The sequence below is a fragment of the Asparagus officinalis genome, chromosome 1 (assembly GCF_001876935.1).
Source record: "Asparagus officinalis chromosome 1, Aspof.V1, whole genome shotgun sequence".
NCBI classification, from domain to species: Eukaryota; Viridiplantae; Streptophyta; class Magnoliopsida; order Asparagales; family Asparagaceae; genus Asparagus; species Asparagus officinalis.
The window spans coordinates 18,599,271-18,614,342 of record NC_033794.1 but is presented as its reverse complement, the minus strand read 5'-3'; the positions used below and the strand labels follow the sequence as shown (position 1 = coordinate 18,614,342).

Genomic DNA, 15,072 nt, shown 5'->3' with positions numbered 1-15,072 from the left:
CTTGCATATATCTCATAGTATATCTCATTGCTAGGATATTTACCTTTGTTCATTTTGCTTATTCTTGCACATAACTCTTGTATATCTATCTTGCAAGAATATACTAGTGTTTGCTGTCTCGCCAGCGAGACAGACTTTACTGTCTCGCCAGTGAGACAGCTTTGAAATGGTCAAAGCTACCTTGATAACTGCCCTACACGTGTCCATCAACTGCCAAGGGACGTGGAAAACATCGTGGGCGAAAATCACGTGAATAACTGCCAAAATAACGGAGTTTGAAACGTGGGAAGATTCACAAGAAAGGATTTCATACTGTTTTGGAAAAATCAAAACAAGTATGAACTGTCTCGCCAGCGAGACAGTCTTTGCTGTCTCGCCAGCGAGACAGTCTTTGCTGTCTCGCCAGCGAGACAGTGTTGAAATAGTCAAAACTACATTTGTAACTGCCCTACACGTGTCCATTAACTGCCAAGGGACGTGGGAAACATCATGGGCGAAAATCACGTGGATAACTGCCAAAATAACGGAGTTTGAAACGTGAGAGAATAGTTACAGCGAGAAACTGCCATTTTCCGAGACAGCATTTACTGTCTCGCTGAGCGAGACAGCAAATTTACTGTCTCGCGGGTCGAGACAGCAAACGCTGTCTCGCCCAGCGAGACAGTAAACACTGTCTCGCCGTACTGACTTCTTCGATTGTTAAGTTTTTGCAGTTACTGACCCTTGAGGCTATAAATACCCCCCTAGGGTCACTTCTGACGAGGATCGAGCATTTGTTAGAGCATTCCAGAGCAGAGAGAGCAGAGATTTGGGTTCTTTTCTTGCAACGCCTTGAAATTAAGCTTTGACTTGATTTTAAGAAGAACGACTATCTTACTTCGATAAGATATCGTTTCAATTTCTACTTCGATAACGAAGTTAGAATCATAAGCCCCCTCTTCACGATCTGTGAATCGGCGGTCCACGAACCAAAGCGTTCCCGGCACAGGCAAAGTCCCACGAAAACAAAGATCGATAGACGATTTTTGTGTTTGTTTCTCAAAAGTTGTAATTTTCGCTTTGTTGTGTAGAAAAAGTCTTATAAAAAGATTATTCTTTCGAATTTGTTGTAATCAAACAAAGTTATAATGAATTCCTCAACAGAACCGACTTTTGACTCAAACAAGCTGGCGACCACAGTGGGAGGCAGCGGCCTCGTCGCAACCGATCAAGATCATTGTCAACGAAGAGATCGAATACGAATTCGATCAGGCGAAATTTGAGGAGTACTTGTCATCCTCATCATCAAAACTTTCATCACCCCGCAAATGTAGGAAAGTTTCATTTCCCAGAAAAAAGCTCAAGTCTGCAGTGTCAATGAAGACCGCAGGTGAAAGTTCTTGCCCGGATGTTGCTAAAGAATTTACCTGCAACATCTCTGCTCCGAACGACTCCACACCCATTCAGGAGTCGATGATGAATAGCTCGCCGGTGCTGATGAAGAGAGCTCGTCAGAGACAGCGCCAGCGCCGTGCTCGACAATTGGCTAAAGCCATGCAACAAACCGACGGGGTCCATTACTATGCGGACCTAGAGTCGAGGAGGCAGAAAATAACTCAGTTGCCTCAACGGCAAAATAATCATATTTCTGCACAACTTACGACGGAGGAGTGGACTCTCGTCAAAAGGGCCCGTTCAACCCTTAAGGAACGGATACAAAGGCGTAAAGCGAAGGCCGCCCATGCTCGTGCTCTTCATCAACGAGCCCAAGGAACCAAGAAGGAGACGGTGTCTAAAAAACCACCGAAGAATCATAAAGTTTGGATGCCGAAGACACCGCAAGCATCTGTTCCGGGCCCGTCTACTACATCGCCAGTAAAACCCTGGGTTAGCCCAGATTTATCTAAGTTTAAGATAACAATGGTGGATCGCCTCGGTCCTTCAGTCGACAATCGAGGCAAAGCCCCAGTCAAGGAAAATCCAGGTCCAACAAATAAACCGTTAATGGTTTCATATGCAGGGGGTCGTAAACACCCTCCTGTCAGAACTGCACAAGTCCAAAACGAGAGAATGCCAGTTCACTCTCGTTTAGGACCTCTGAAAACTCCACACCCGCAAGGGGGTGATTTAAAAATTTAACTTTGGATCGCACAGAGGCGACGACCAGTCGTCCTGTGCATGTTAACAAAGTTCAAAAACAAAGGATAGGTTGCTCGAATCACAATAATGATGAGCTGTACTATCAAAAGAATGACTCAAGAAAGAGAAGCGTCCGAGAAAACGAGTCTCATTGCGCTTGCGAGAGACTCATTAAAGCGGTGCTGACAGAATGCGGATGCTCTAAAAATAATTCAAGAGTCTCCGTATTTCAAAGATTGTCCAATGAAGCGTCAAGACCCAAAATGAGACGTTTCAACAAGAAGAAACCTGCAATCCAACAAGATGAGTTCCCTGAGGTCACTATCAACATGACCAATAAAGGAAAGCAAAAATCAGTCAATCCTGACCCTGATTTCTCTCCAGGAGGGAGAGTTGAGCGGGGTCTTTCTCAAAGGATGTTGCGATTGCAAAGAAGAGCCAACATACGTCGAGATTACAAGAGAATGCACGAGGGACTATCTTCGGATGAAGAAATATCAGATACTTGTTCCGCCATTACGTCAGACGATACCGCATCCAGTGTTAGGCAAGTCAGAGAATCATTTGCAGTCACACCGGATCAACTGGCTCATATCCTGCAGGAGGCGTTGGCTAAACAACGCGAAGAAATTAGAGCTGAGTTCAAAACCGAAATGGAGTTGACTATGCAGCAGATGCGAGATTTGCAGGTTCAGCAACACCAACCGGAATCGAGCCAGAAAGCGGAATCTAGCCGGCGTAATGAAGAGGATGAGACTATCTTTGACGATCCTCCTCCAGATAAAGACAACTCCGGAAGTGGTCCGACCAAGTTATCCACTCAACCTCTACAGATCTACTTGAAGAAAAGCGAGGAAGAGGACAAGAAGATGCACGATCTTGAGAGCAAAGTCAACGCTCTGATGACGGCCCAAGAAGTGAAGAAAATGGGCATTCCATACCCATACCCGAAGGAGTGGGACCTGATTCCTTATCCTCAGAAATTTAATTTGATTAACTTTACTCCTTTTGATGGCAGGGGTTCACCAACTCAGCACTTGATCTATTTTAAGTCGCATCTCGGCGTAATATCCGGGAACGAAGCCCTGATGGTCCGGTCATTCGTAGGAACCCTTCGAGGGCCTGCCTTCGATTGGTACCGACGCCTTAAGCCCGGGAGTATCACTAGCTGGGAGGATATGGAAGAACTATTCCTCACCAACTTCTTCGACGACGACACAGAAGTCTCGATGTGTTAGAGGTGATGGGGGTTGTGCCCTCTAAAACTTGGAAGGAATTGAAAGTGAGGGGTGAACAGGCTGAACGCTTTCTCAAGAGAAAGAATCTGGAGAGAGGTCTGCCACCAGCTAATAACCAAAAGCATAACTTTAATCCTCGAGGTAGAGGAAGAGGGTCCACGGCCGCTGTAGATGCACATCAAACGTCGCAACAGCCGCCGCAACAACAACCGCAGCAGTCATCCTTCCAACTGGCGCTAAATCAGAATCAGCAGCCCCCGAGGCAGCCCAAGACTTCTGAGCCTAGATTTCCGAAGGAGTACTCTTTCAAAGATGATGAAGTTCCGGTCATCTTCAAATACTTGTTAGAGAATAACAAGATCAAGCTTCCACCGATCACAAACCAAGAAGAAGCAATGAAGATTAATGACCCGAAATACTGTGCATATCACAGAAGGGTTCACCATCCAACTAAGACGTGTTATGTCTTAAAAGATAAAATACAAACCTTAATTGATGTTGGTATTGTGACGCCGAAGCCAAAGGAGAAGAAAGTAGGCGCAAACGCAGTCTCAATTAGCTTCGGATCAGTTCCTTTGTCCTGGTTTCAAGCCGAACTAGTATCAAAGGTCAATATGCAAACCATCAACGATGATCCTCATAGACAGCGCCAAAAAGGGCTTGTATCTCACACAACCCCCAACGGCGAAATCCTTTGGGTTCATCCGGATTTGCTCGAAGATGAACAGTGGACAACATCCACATCAAAGAAGAAATCAAAGGGCAAGGGAAAAGAGAAATCTTGTTACGGAGCCTCGGCGATTCCCGAGAGGAACGATGAAGAGATAGCAGCTTTATCACTTTCTGATAGAGAACAAGAATTTTTCGCTACAAGAAGTGGGAATGAGTACCATTATAAATATCCTGAGACTTCTAACCCAAATGCTACAACTCTGAAGGAGCTGGGGATAATTGTAACTCCTCCAGTAGCTGCTGAAAAGCCGCAACAACCGGCTAAGCAAAAAGAGAAAGAACCCCAACATAAAGAGGTTCAAATTCCGAAGCAGTCTCGTTTCAGCCGACCGATTGGACGAGATAAACCGGAAAGTTCGAACGCACCATATCGTTTCGACGTTATGGCTCAGCTGGCCAATATCCCAGCAAGGATTACGCTATACGAGTTGTTGCGCCTCTCAAAAGAAACCAGAGAAGCTTTACAAAAAGCTTTGGCTGATTCTGAGGTATTCCTCACTCAGGTTAAGCCAGCTCCTGAAGAGCTAGAGTCATCAGTGCTGCATTGCAATCTGGCAGCCACCAAATTTCCTTGCATCGCTTTCACCAAAGAAGATATGCAAGTCAGGAATTCAAAGCATGATAGGCCTCTATATTTCACCGGATATATTGGCTCTAGCGTTGTCAACCGGATCCAAGTCGATCCGGGTTCCGCTGTTAGCATCATGCCATTGCGGTTGATGTACCACCTCGGAATCCCCGCCAGCAAGTTAGCCTCCACAGGGACGGTTATCTACGGATTCAATACTAGCGGGTCAAGACCGTTGGGAAAAATCCGGGTGAAGTATCAACTCGGAGATTTAAAGTCTGAGGTCACCTGCTATGTGATCGATGCAGAGACTTCTTATAACTTACTGTTGGGTCGTCCATGGATCCACGGTAATCTTATAGTTCCCTCCACCCTTCATCAGTGTTTGAAGTATGTCGACACTAATGAGGAGGTCAAGACGGTGGTCGCGGATAAGCAACCATTCAAGGGGTTAGAAAATTACTTTACTGACTCCCTTCTTTATGGTGCTGAGTCCGATACTGAACCATCGGCCCATGGCACGGACAGCGGAGAAGAAGCTGATACCGAAGCCGGGCTCGATTATAGTGAAGGTCTTGTACTAAATGACATTGAACCTCTTGTAATCGATCTTGACGGTGATGAATCGTCGGGCGAAAGTTGTAACTGGCAGCTTACCGATGAAATAATAAATCATGATTTAGAGTACTCGCATTGTCTTGATGATGTAATGCAAAAATTGTACGACGACCCTAGTCTACATATGCCACTTCGTTCGTCCTGTACGACGATGAAACACCTCCAGGATTCAGGGGGAACAACTGTGATCTTACCCGCAAAGACAGGGGGTGAAAAAGAGATAGTCTTTGGAAAAGGTGAATCATCCCCTACTCCAGATCATTTCTTGGACAGTAATTCGGACGAAGAAAAACCCGGGCGACATTTCTCTCGGTATAGTTCGCAAGCGAATGATTACATGACAAACCGGGGTTATGACCTCTCGCTCGGTGAAGGTCTTTATTTTGGTCAAGGTATTAGGGTTCCACCCCGTCCTGCCTATGTACCAAAAGGAAAACCAGATAATTATTACAGTTGCAATAGGGGTCTGGGTTATGCTTCATCATCCGATAATGATTATGGCCAACAGATCATTAACCAATTAATAGACAGGAGTGGACATTCATCCGACACCTCGAATTGGGATTCTGATGTGAGCATTGGAGAAAAGTTCAAAAGTATCATGTCAAATATGGCAACAGTCGATCCTTCTACAACAGAAGAAGACGATCAGTTGCCCACTTGGGAAGATCCTTGGACACATTACATGAATATCCAATACGGTGATCGATTTGAGCAAAGAGAACCTCCTACCGAGGATAAAGTGGTTCAAGTTAATATGGGTGACGAAAATAATCCGAAGCCTATATTTATCAGCGGCGATCTCCCGCCAGACGAAAAAGAGGAATTAATTGCCCTCGTTAAAGAGTATATCGACGTTTTCGCATGGAACTACGAAGATATGCCAGGACTCGACCCAAATGTAGCAATGCATACCCTTAACATAAAATCGGATGCTAAACCTGTCAAGCAACAACAAAGACGGTTTCGTCCGCAAATTATGGAGGCAATAGAAGCTGAAGTTAAGAAGCTAATTGACTCGGGTTTTGTCAGAGAGGAACAACATCCTGAATGGTTGGCCAATATCGTTCCAGTCCTCAAAAAGAACGGAAAAATCAGAATCTGTATTGACTTCAGAGATCTGAATACAGCATGCCCCAAGGATGATTTTCCCCTACCGATTACGGACGTCATTATCGACAACACATGCGGGTTTGAAAGAATGTCGTTCATGGATGGATTTTCTGGGTATAATCAAATCAAGATGCATCCGGATGATGAAAAGCATACAGCTTTCAGAACACCTCTTGGCGTCTTTTGTTATACCGTTATGCCTTTCGGTTTGAAGAACGCCGGTGCTACGTATCAACGGGCGATGACGAAGATCTTTCAAGAACACCTTAGGAAGACAGTCGAATGCTACGTTGATGACCTAGTCGTTAAGAGTCGTGATAAAAATGACCACATTAACGATCTAAAGACAATGTTCGAGCTTATGAGAACTCATCAGCTGAAAATGAACCCGACTAAATCCTTCCTGGGAATGTCGAGCGGCAAATTTCTTGGATTCGTCGTCACTACAAAAGGTATTCACATTGATCCCGACAAGGTGAAAGCGATACATGAGCTACAACCACCGAGGAATCTTAAAGAACTCAGGGGGTTGCAAGGTCGATTGGCATATATCCGTCGGTTCATATCGAATCTCTCCGGAAAATGTCAACCATTCTCTAAACTTGCGAAGAAAGGCGTGTCATTCGTTTGGGATGAAGCATGCCAAAGGGCATTCGAAGATATTAAGAAATATCTGGCGAATCCTCCTATTCTCGTTGCACCGAAGTCGGGCAGACCGTTTTTGATTTATGTCAAAGCGACAAGCCATTCGTTAAGTGCGTTACTTGCACAAGACGACGATAACGGTCACGAGCAAGCTGTGTATTATCTGAGTCGTACATTGGTAGGAGCTGAGTCTCGTTATCCGATGATTGAGAAGGAATGCCTCGCTTTGGTATTCGCGATTCAGAAAATGCGACATTATTTAGTCGGACAGACGATTTATGTCATTTCCAACATAAATCCCGTCCGAGTGTTCATGACCCAACCGGCTTCCATGAATTGGCGTTTGGCCAGATGGGCTTTACTCTTATCGCAATATGACTTGTACTTCAAACAGCAGAAATCTGTTAAAGGACGAGCTATTTGCGACCTTCTGGCAGAAAACCCTACGAAGGATGTAGTCGAATTGTACGACGACCTGCCAGATGAAACTCACGAAGTTAATACCACCTCACATCAACAAGTGTGGCAATTGTACTTCGATGGAGCTTCCCGATCAACCAACGTGGCAAGTGCACCCGGATGTTCTAAAATCTCCTCAGGAGTGGGGGTCGTTTTAGTTTCGCCGGAAAAGCACGTCTTGCCTAGGGCATATTCATTGACCGAACCATGCTCTAATAACGTGGCTGAATACAATGCATTAATAATCGGACTTAATTTCGCCAAAGAGCTGGGGGTCAAATACCTTGAAGCTTTTGGAGATTCTCAACTGGTAGTTAATCAAATACGAGGAGAGTATGAAGTCAGAAATCGAGACCTGATTCCATACCACCAGGTGGCCATTGAGATGACAAGCTCATTTAAAGAATTTTTCATCGAGTACGTTCCACGTCTCCAAAACGCATACGCAGACGCATTGGCAGCATTGTCAGTATCCTTGGCTCAACCTCCCGAAACAGAGCAATTAATTACAGTGAGGACTCATCAGCTTATTGTTCCAATCTACGATTCGAATGCTAAAGAGGTATACTCAACTGGAGTTGAACCCGAAGTTCGAGATTGGCGTTTTCCTATTATTGACTACGTCTTACATGGTATATTACCTGAAGATGTAAGAGAAAGGGAATCGATTCGGCGAAGAGCGCCGAGATTTTATTACAATGCCACATCGCAAACGTTGTATCGACGATCTTATGATGGTCTTTTACTCCGTTGTCTAGCTGGCGAGGAAGCAGAACAAGCACTCAAAGAGGCGCATGATGGGATATGCGGTGCACATCATCCCGGTCCTAAACTCTGTGATCGACTTAGGAGAATCGGGTATTACTGGCCAACTATGGTAAAAGACGCAGTCGAATGCGCCCGACGATGTGAGGTATGTCAATTACATGCAAATTATATGCACATACCCCCTGAGTATCTTCATCCTTCGGCGACATCGTGGCCATTCGAGACATGGGGAATGGACATTGTAGGTCCTATTTTTCCACCTTCGGTTAAAGGGGACCGTTCGATTACTTCTCGAAATGGGCAGAAGCAGTTCCACTCCGAGAGGTGAAGACGAGTGATGTGATCAAATTCATCAAACACCATATCATATATCGGTATGGTGTGCCAAGACGAATAGTGCACGACAACGGTCCTCAATTCGTGAGCAACGCATTTATCAAATTCTGCGGTAAATTCGGGATTAAGGACGTTTCGTCGACTGCTTATAATCCTACAGCTAACGGATTGGCCGAAGCTTTTAACAAGACTATCATCAAAATTCTGGTAAAATTGGTGAAAACCAATAAGCGAGATTGGGACGACAAACTCGGCGAAGCTCTCTGGGCTTATCATACGACCGTCCGCACGCCTACCGGAGCCACCCCATATGCTTTAACATATGGATGTGAAGCCGTCCTTCCCTTGGAAATACAGATTCCTTCTCTTCGTATCGCTCTCATAACGGGAATGACGACGGAAGAACATCATTAGAAACGTCTCGAGGAGTTAGAGATGTTGGATGAGAAACGCTTGGAAGCTCAACAACAAATCGAGTTTTATCAAGCTAGAATTTCTCGGGCTTTCGATAAAAAGGTCCGACGACGAAGTTTTAAAGAAGGAGATCTAATGCTCGCTGTTCGAAGGCCTATGATCCTCAACTCCAAAAAGAAAGGCAAATTTGAACTTAAATGGGAAGGACCGTTCGTGATAGAGACAGCCTATTCAAACGGTGCTTATCATCTGATTACTCAGGATGGCAACAAATTAATGATGCCAATAAATGGGAAGTTCCTGAAAAAGTATTATCCATAATACGTTCAGGATAACCTATGTAAAACGGGAAGTTCCTAGAGAATCCTGTATAGGATATTTCAGGATAACCCGATATCAGTTGATTATTCTAAATAAAGACTGATCATGTGAATAATCTATTCTTAATTGTTATAAAAATAATTAAGATCCTCATATTACTTTTGTTGAGATGAGATTTAATCACAATTAATCTTTCCTCACAAAACCCCTCACCGATCAAATCGATCGACAAAGGGTACACCAAAATCCGTCATGAATTAAAGTTATTTAAATTCCCACAACCCATTTGGTCAAACCTTTGAACAGTTAGGACCAAAGCCAAAATCCCCTCTCGATTCGTTCCATGAACGAGAGGTCCACAAATTGAGCGATCAAACCGAACTCATTGTTATTTACACCCTACTCCAATTCCTCAATTGGTCAAAACCTTTAAATAGTTAAGACCACAACCAAAATCCCCTCTCGATTCCTTCAATGAACGAGAGGCCCACAAATGGAACGATCAAACCTTCCTATGGTTAGAATCGTCTCAAAACTCCCACTCGGTCAAACCTTACTACAGTTAGGACCATAGCCAAAATCTCCTTTCAATTCATTTTTGCGAACGAAAGGTCCACTTTTGAATTGAGTAATCAAACCTTATGATAGTTAGGATTATTCAAACCAATCCAGATTCTCTAAGTGGAGATCCCACTTTGAGTTTCTTTACTCCAGGAGATAGAATATAAAATTCTTCCTCTCCGATTCCAGGTTTATCTCTACCAACAAACAAGAGACCAGGAGATAGAATATAAAATTCTTCCTCTCTAATTTTGGGTTTATCTCTACCAACAAACAAGAGACCAGGAGATAGAATATAAAATTCTTCCTCTCCGATTTCGGGTTCGTTGTCCTATATAGGAAACGCAACCTATTCACACTTTAAAATCCATGTCATTCATACATGGGGGATGTTATCTCTATCCCTTATTAGAGATAAGCCTACATCTAACACATGTAGCCTACATATTCAACATTGTAGTCTAAAGTCTAAAAGAGTTTAATTCTTTTAGCACAACGTTATATGTGAAACGGACCTAGATAATTCACATACTAGCCCGATTCAAACGGTAATCGGTAAAGGCATATCAAATCCGTTGATGGCTGAGGATTTGCCAAAAATCCTATAAGTATTATGGTTATTTATTCTAAAAGAAAAATGAGTAATCATAATAAAACCTCAATGAGCAAAAAAAAGATTCAATATAATGAGCAAAAAAAAAGTTCACTTTGTTGGCCAAAAACGTTCAAATGAAGCTACAAAAATATATGTTCTCCGATTACAAGAGTTTATATTGACTAATTTGATTTTCAAGTTTTGACAGCTCTAACGCATAAGTCTGTTCAAGCTCAGCCGTCAATTTAATTTTGAAAGCTTCTTCATCAACACTTTGAAGCGCGGCGACCTCTTGTTCCTTTTCAGCAATTATTTTATCTTGAAGGTTCAGTTGCTGTAACAGGTCTTCCTCAATATGAATTTCCTGCGTCAACTCAGACTCCAAGACATCATGAGCATCCTTGGCCATTACAAGTTCCTCATCTAAGCGAGCTATTTCCGCTCGACTCGATTCTAAATCCCGGCGTAGGTTGACCTTGGCTTGTGTTCTTTTGCCAACGTTCACCCTAAGCTGATGACTGTGGGCTCTTAACTTTTGGAGTTCAGAGTTGGCAGATTTTTGGGAATCACGCCACGCTTGCAGCCTGGGTTCCATGTGATAAGTGATGTAAAAAGGTATGCCTTTGGTGTGAAGAGTTTGCAGAAGTTCAATATGTTGTCTCAATTCAACCAAATAAGCGGTGACTGAATCGGCTAAGTCGTTATACCCTTCCTCTCTAAACCCTGATATAAAACGCCCAAAAGATTTTTTATAACTCTCAAAATACGATCTTTTGAAGAGAATGCGATCGACCATAGAGTTCAAAAAAGAGATGAAGCCTTGGAGATTAGAGCAGATAACAGACTTGTCCGGATCGTCATCAACCAATAACGCTTGGATTTGATTTGATAATGATGAAGGAACTGCGAGAAAGTCAAATAAGTCAGTATAGGATATATATATATATATATGAATACAAGACAACAAGCTAAAGCATACCAAGTTCGACGGAAGAACTTTCAGCATGACTTGATTCGCCCAAGGATGGTAGTCTGGATTCCTGAACAGTCAAGATTGGTTCAGGAATGGTAGCTGTTGATGCACCCGCTACGTCAGGGACTTTTTCAACTAAAGCCTCAGAAGACGGCGGGTCCAAACTAAGAGACTCCTTAAGAGGGGATTCTACAAACAAAAGAATTACAATAAGCGTAATGGAATGATAATCCGAACTTGAAACAAATTATGAGTAAAACTTGCCAGCTCTGGGTACAACATCGGCTGAGGGACCAACTTCCTTCTTCAGTTGGTCTCGCTTTTGTTGCAACCGGACTGATCTGGGGGGGTGACGGTAACTTCTATCATCATCGGATCCATAGGAGTAGCAGGCTGGAATTCAGGAATAGATGATTGGAGATTAACTTCAGTTCCTACCCACGGCACGAGGTCGCGACCCTCCGGTTGTTCAGACGTTTCAATATTTATAGTAGTATCAGTTCCATTAACTGGTCCTATAATTCAAACGCTTATATAATTAATCAAGGCAAAATATATACGTATGTATATACGGAGTTACAGAGCCAAAGTCTTACTCTCAGAAAGACCTGCTTCTGTTGAACCAATTCCAACATCTGAGCCGGTAGCTGGACCAGAAGCTTTCTCTAACAAAGAATCAAGGATTTGCTGATGATCGTCCTCTGAGATATTAAAGTCGAAATCATTAAAATCATCGACTTTGGTGGCATGAGTAGCTTCTCCTTCAATAGGCTCATGCATCGGGACGTCTACAGAACATGTTGAACCATAAATAACATGTAAATTTAGACGAAATTGCCCAAGACAAAGATCGATTTTACCTTCGTTGGTCGGGGCATTCGAGAGCTTCACTATTTGTACCTGCTTCTTTTAATTTGACTAAAAGGAGAGAAAACGCACAAGTCATTAGAGGAGGCACACGGTCCGACTCATTCATTTCTCGGATTTCTCTTCCGAGAGGAGAAAGATCAGTACCTGCGTCCGTAGCGGATGGATCAACGTCAGGAGTCGGTGGAACACCAGCTGGTTCTTCTTTCAAAGCATCCTGCATTTGTTGAACATAGCTGGTCTCCTCAGTTTCCATACCTCCGGGAGAAGCAGCATCAGCTGACAATTCTCCTTCTTCTCGACCCCCTACAGAAGTTGGGCGAGAAATAAATTTGAGCGTTAAGAAGTATAAAAGCGATAAAAAAAAACAAATAGTTACCTTGTTCATCAGAAGAAGCACTACGACCAGATGTCTCTTTTAGATCAGGGAGATGAACGCGTGGTTTAGAGGCAGCTTTCTTTTGTTTCTTCAGAGGACGTGCATCAGAACCTTCATGACGATGTTTGGTGCGTAACTCAGCTTGGGGAGAAGCTTGAGTTTGAGCTTGCGTGGAAGTTTGAGATCTTAGCCTACGAGCAAGAGGCACTGTATCCTCTTCATCCTCTTCATCGCAGCTGAGAACTTCTACCGTCATCCGATTAGGATATTCCATGACGACTCTCTCTTTCCGTTTTTTCAGAGCAGCTTGTGGTTGGGCCGGAGCGACAGAAGGCCTTACAAGTCCTCTATCAAAGAATGAATCGGGAAGGCCAGATACTTCCTCAGAACTCGATTCATTCTCACCCGCCCCCTCAGAAGTCTCTGTTTCTTCACTATCAAACTCTCCTTCACTGTCGGTTGCGAGGGCCGGTTCTTTCCCTTTTCTCGAGGATCCAGCAGCTTCTTTTCCTCGAGTCGACACCCTAGCCTCACGAGTCACCTCTGTTGCCTGTCGCGGAGCTGCCTCTTCCTCTGAGTCTGATGCTCTCTCACGTCGAGTGACGATATTAGCGGCAATCAACCACTTACAAAAGAGGAAGGTCATCCGTAGAGGCAGCGCCTCTAAAGGGAGATCGAACTCAACATTTGTGCAACCGGCGATACTCCAAAACCAAGCTCTCGCCCCATCAATAAGTCCACCTCGAAAGCTAAGGTGACGATTCGGGTTGCCGATATAAATTTGGTCATAGCCGAATTGACGGGCAAATCGACATGGAAGATAGGGCTCAATGTGGCAAACGTCCCTTACCCTGAACAACAGATAGCCAGGTCGGATATTCATCAGCCATCTGAAGCATCCGACATCTAGAACGGTACGATTCTGCCTCGGTTCTTCAGTATCCAATAAAGTTGTGTTGTAGGTACCGGAGAATCGAGGGAAGCAGGGGAAGAATTCCCAACACTTGTGAATTTTGAAGTGCCTTGTGATATCCGGCCATCGATGGTTGATCCACTTGCAGCCCTCAAGTGTCTGTAGAAGAGGAAGACTAGGATCTACCGTCTCAGGAGCCTCCATTAGATCTGGCCGGTGAAGAACCAACCATGTCATTAAATAAGTGTAGGGTAATTCTAGTTTCGGAACAGATATACTGGCAGAGGGTTTCTTTTTCTCTTGCGTGAATGCGGAAACTAACTGCCGTAACCCACTGTGAATAGCCGCCACCATAGCAGGAAGCAAGGATAATCTGCGACCTGTGGCTAACTGGACGGCTGGCATAGCAGGAAGCAAGGATAATCTACGACCTGTGGCTAACTGGACGGCTGGATACAACACTTCCATTGGCATAGCATCGGCTGACTGATGAGGAACTACACATCTCTTCAACCATATGACCAGAAAGCCAGCCAGCAGAGTAGTGGGGCGAATCGGAACACTAGCTTGAAACAAATAAGAGCGGAACTTAGTTCCATGCGAAAACCCATCTTCTGAATGAGAAGTGTAAGATTGTGCGTTTGTTTTCTCCAACAGTCGATTGATGTCACCCGGGCTCAAAGGAGATAATCCACGTACCTCTTCCGATCGATCCTCCAGGTTCTTGAACAGATAATCGGTGAATTGCTTTAAGCTGACCTGGGGAGATTTCTTCCTAGCTTTGGTTTCCATCTCAGCCATAGCTATATGATAATGACAAGTCAGCTCCCATAAAGTCTCGTGGGTCACAGATGACCGATCCTTCATCTTATTAAGCTGACTAGTGATTAGGAAGAACTCTTGATATGGAATATCGCCTATGGACAAGCCAGACACCTTCATCATTTCGTGCAATGGTAACCCGAGCTCCCCGTTCTTGGTGAAGAACGTATTAGTGTCAGGATTATAGATCTCGAACAGACGAAGAAAATGACCTACACTAATTTGCAGACCATGCATGCTGGCACGGATCGGGACTTCCAACCCTAGTTCTGCTAACTCTCGCCCCCAACGGTTCAACACATATCGAGTCATTCTGGTCCACCACCATTTATCCCCATAATAATGGACCCATCCATAACATCTGAAACTCTCGTGGGGTAATTTCTTCTTCATTGCAGCCAAACGATTCTTCACGGTGTTGGCCTGCGCTGTCTTTTCATTCTGAGGTATATTGTCTTGGCCTAAGACACCCGGATGAAGCCCTCGTATAGAAGCTCTTTCACTGGAACCTGGAGTAGCCTCTTTCCCGATGAAACCGCAATGAATACGTTCATGGTTTTCGGTTAATCTCCAGAACATTTCACGTCCAACCGATAAATTTCTAAATTTTAACAATGAATGCTCTCGAGGGA

The 15,072-nt window shown here is 44.1% G+C and overlaps 1 protein-coding gene across 1 annotated transcript in view; it reads right to left on the bottom strand.

The window, feature by feature from the left end:
- LOC109831345 overlaps positions 1–13,351 on the bottom strand; it is a 28,327-nt gene extending 14,976 nt beyond the window's left edge. The window contains exons 1-5 of the mRNA XM_020398677.1: positions 12,706–13,351; positions 12,474–12,632; positions 12,056–12,247; positions 11,792–11,974; positions 11,466–11,648 (exon numbers count right to left, since the gene is read on the bottom strand). Of these exons, the coding sequence (XP_020254266.1) occupies positions 11,466–11,648; positions 11,792–11,974; positions 12,056–12,247; positions 12,474–12,632; positions 12,706–13,351 (1,363 nt within the window). The remainder of the gene's footprint in view (positions 1–11,465; positions 11,649–11,791; positions 11,975–12,055; positions 12,248–12,473; positions 12,633–12,705) is intronic.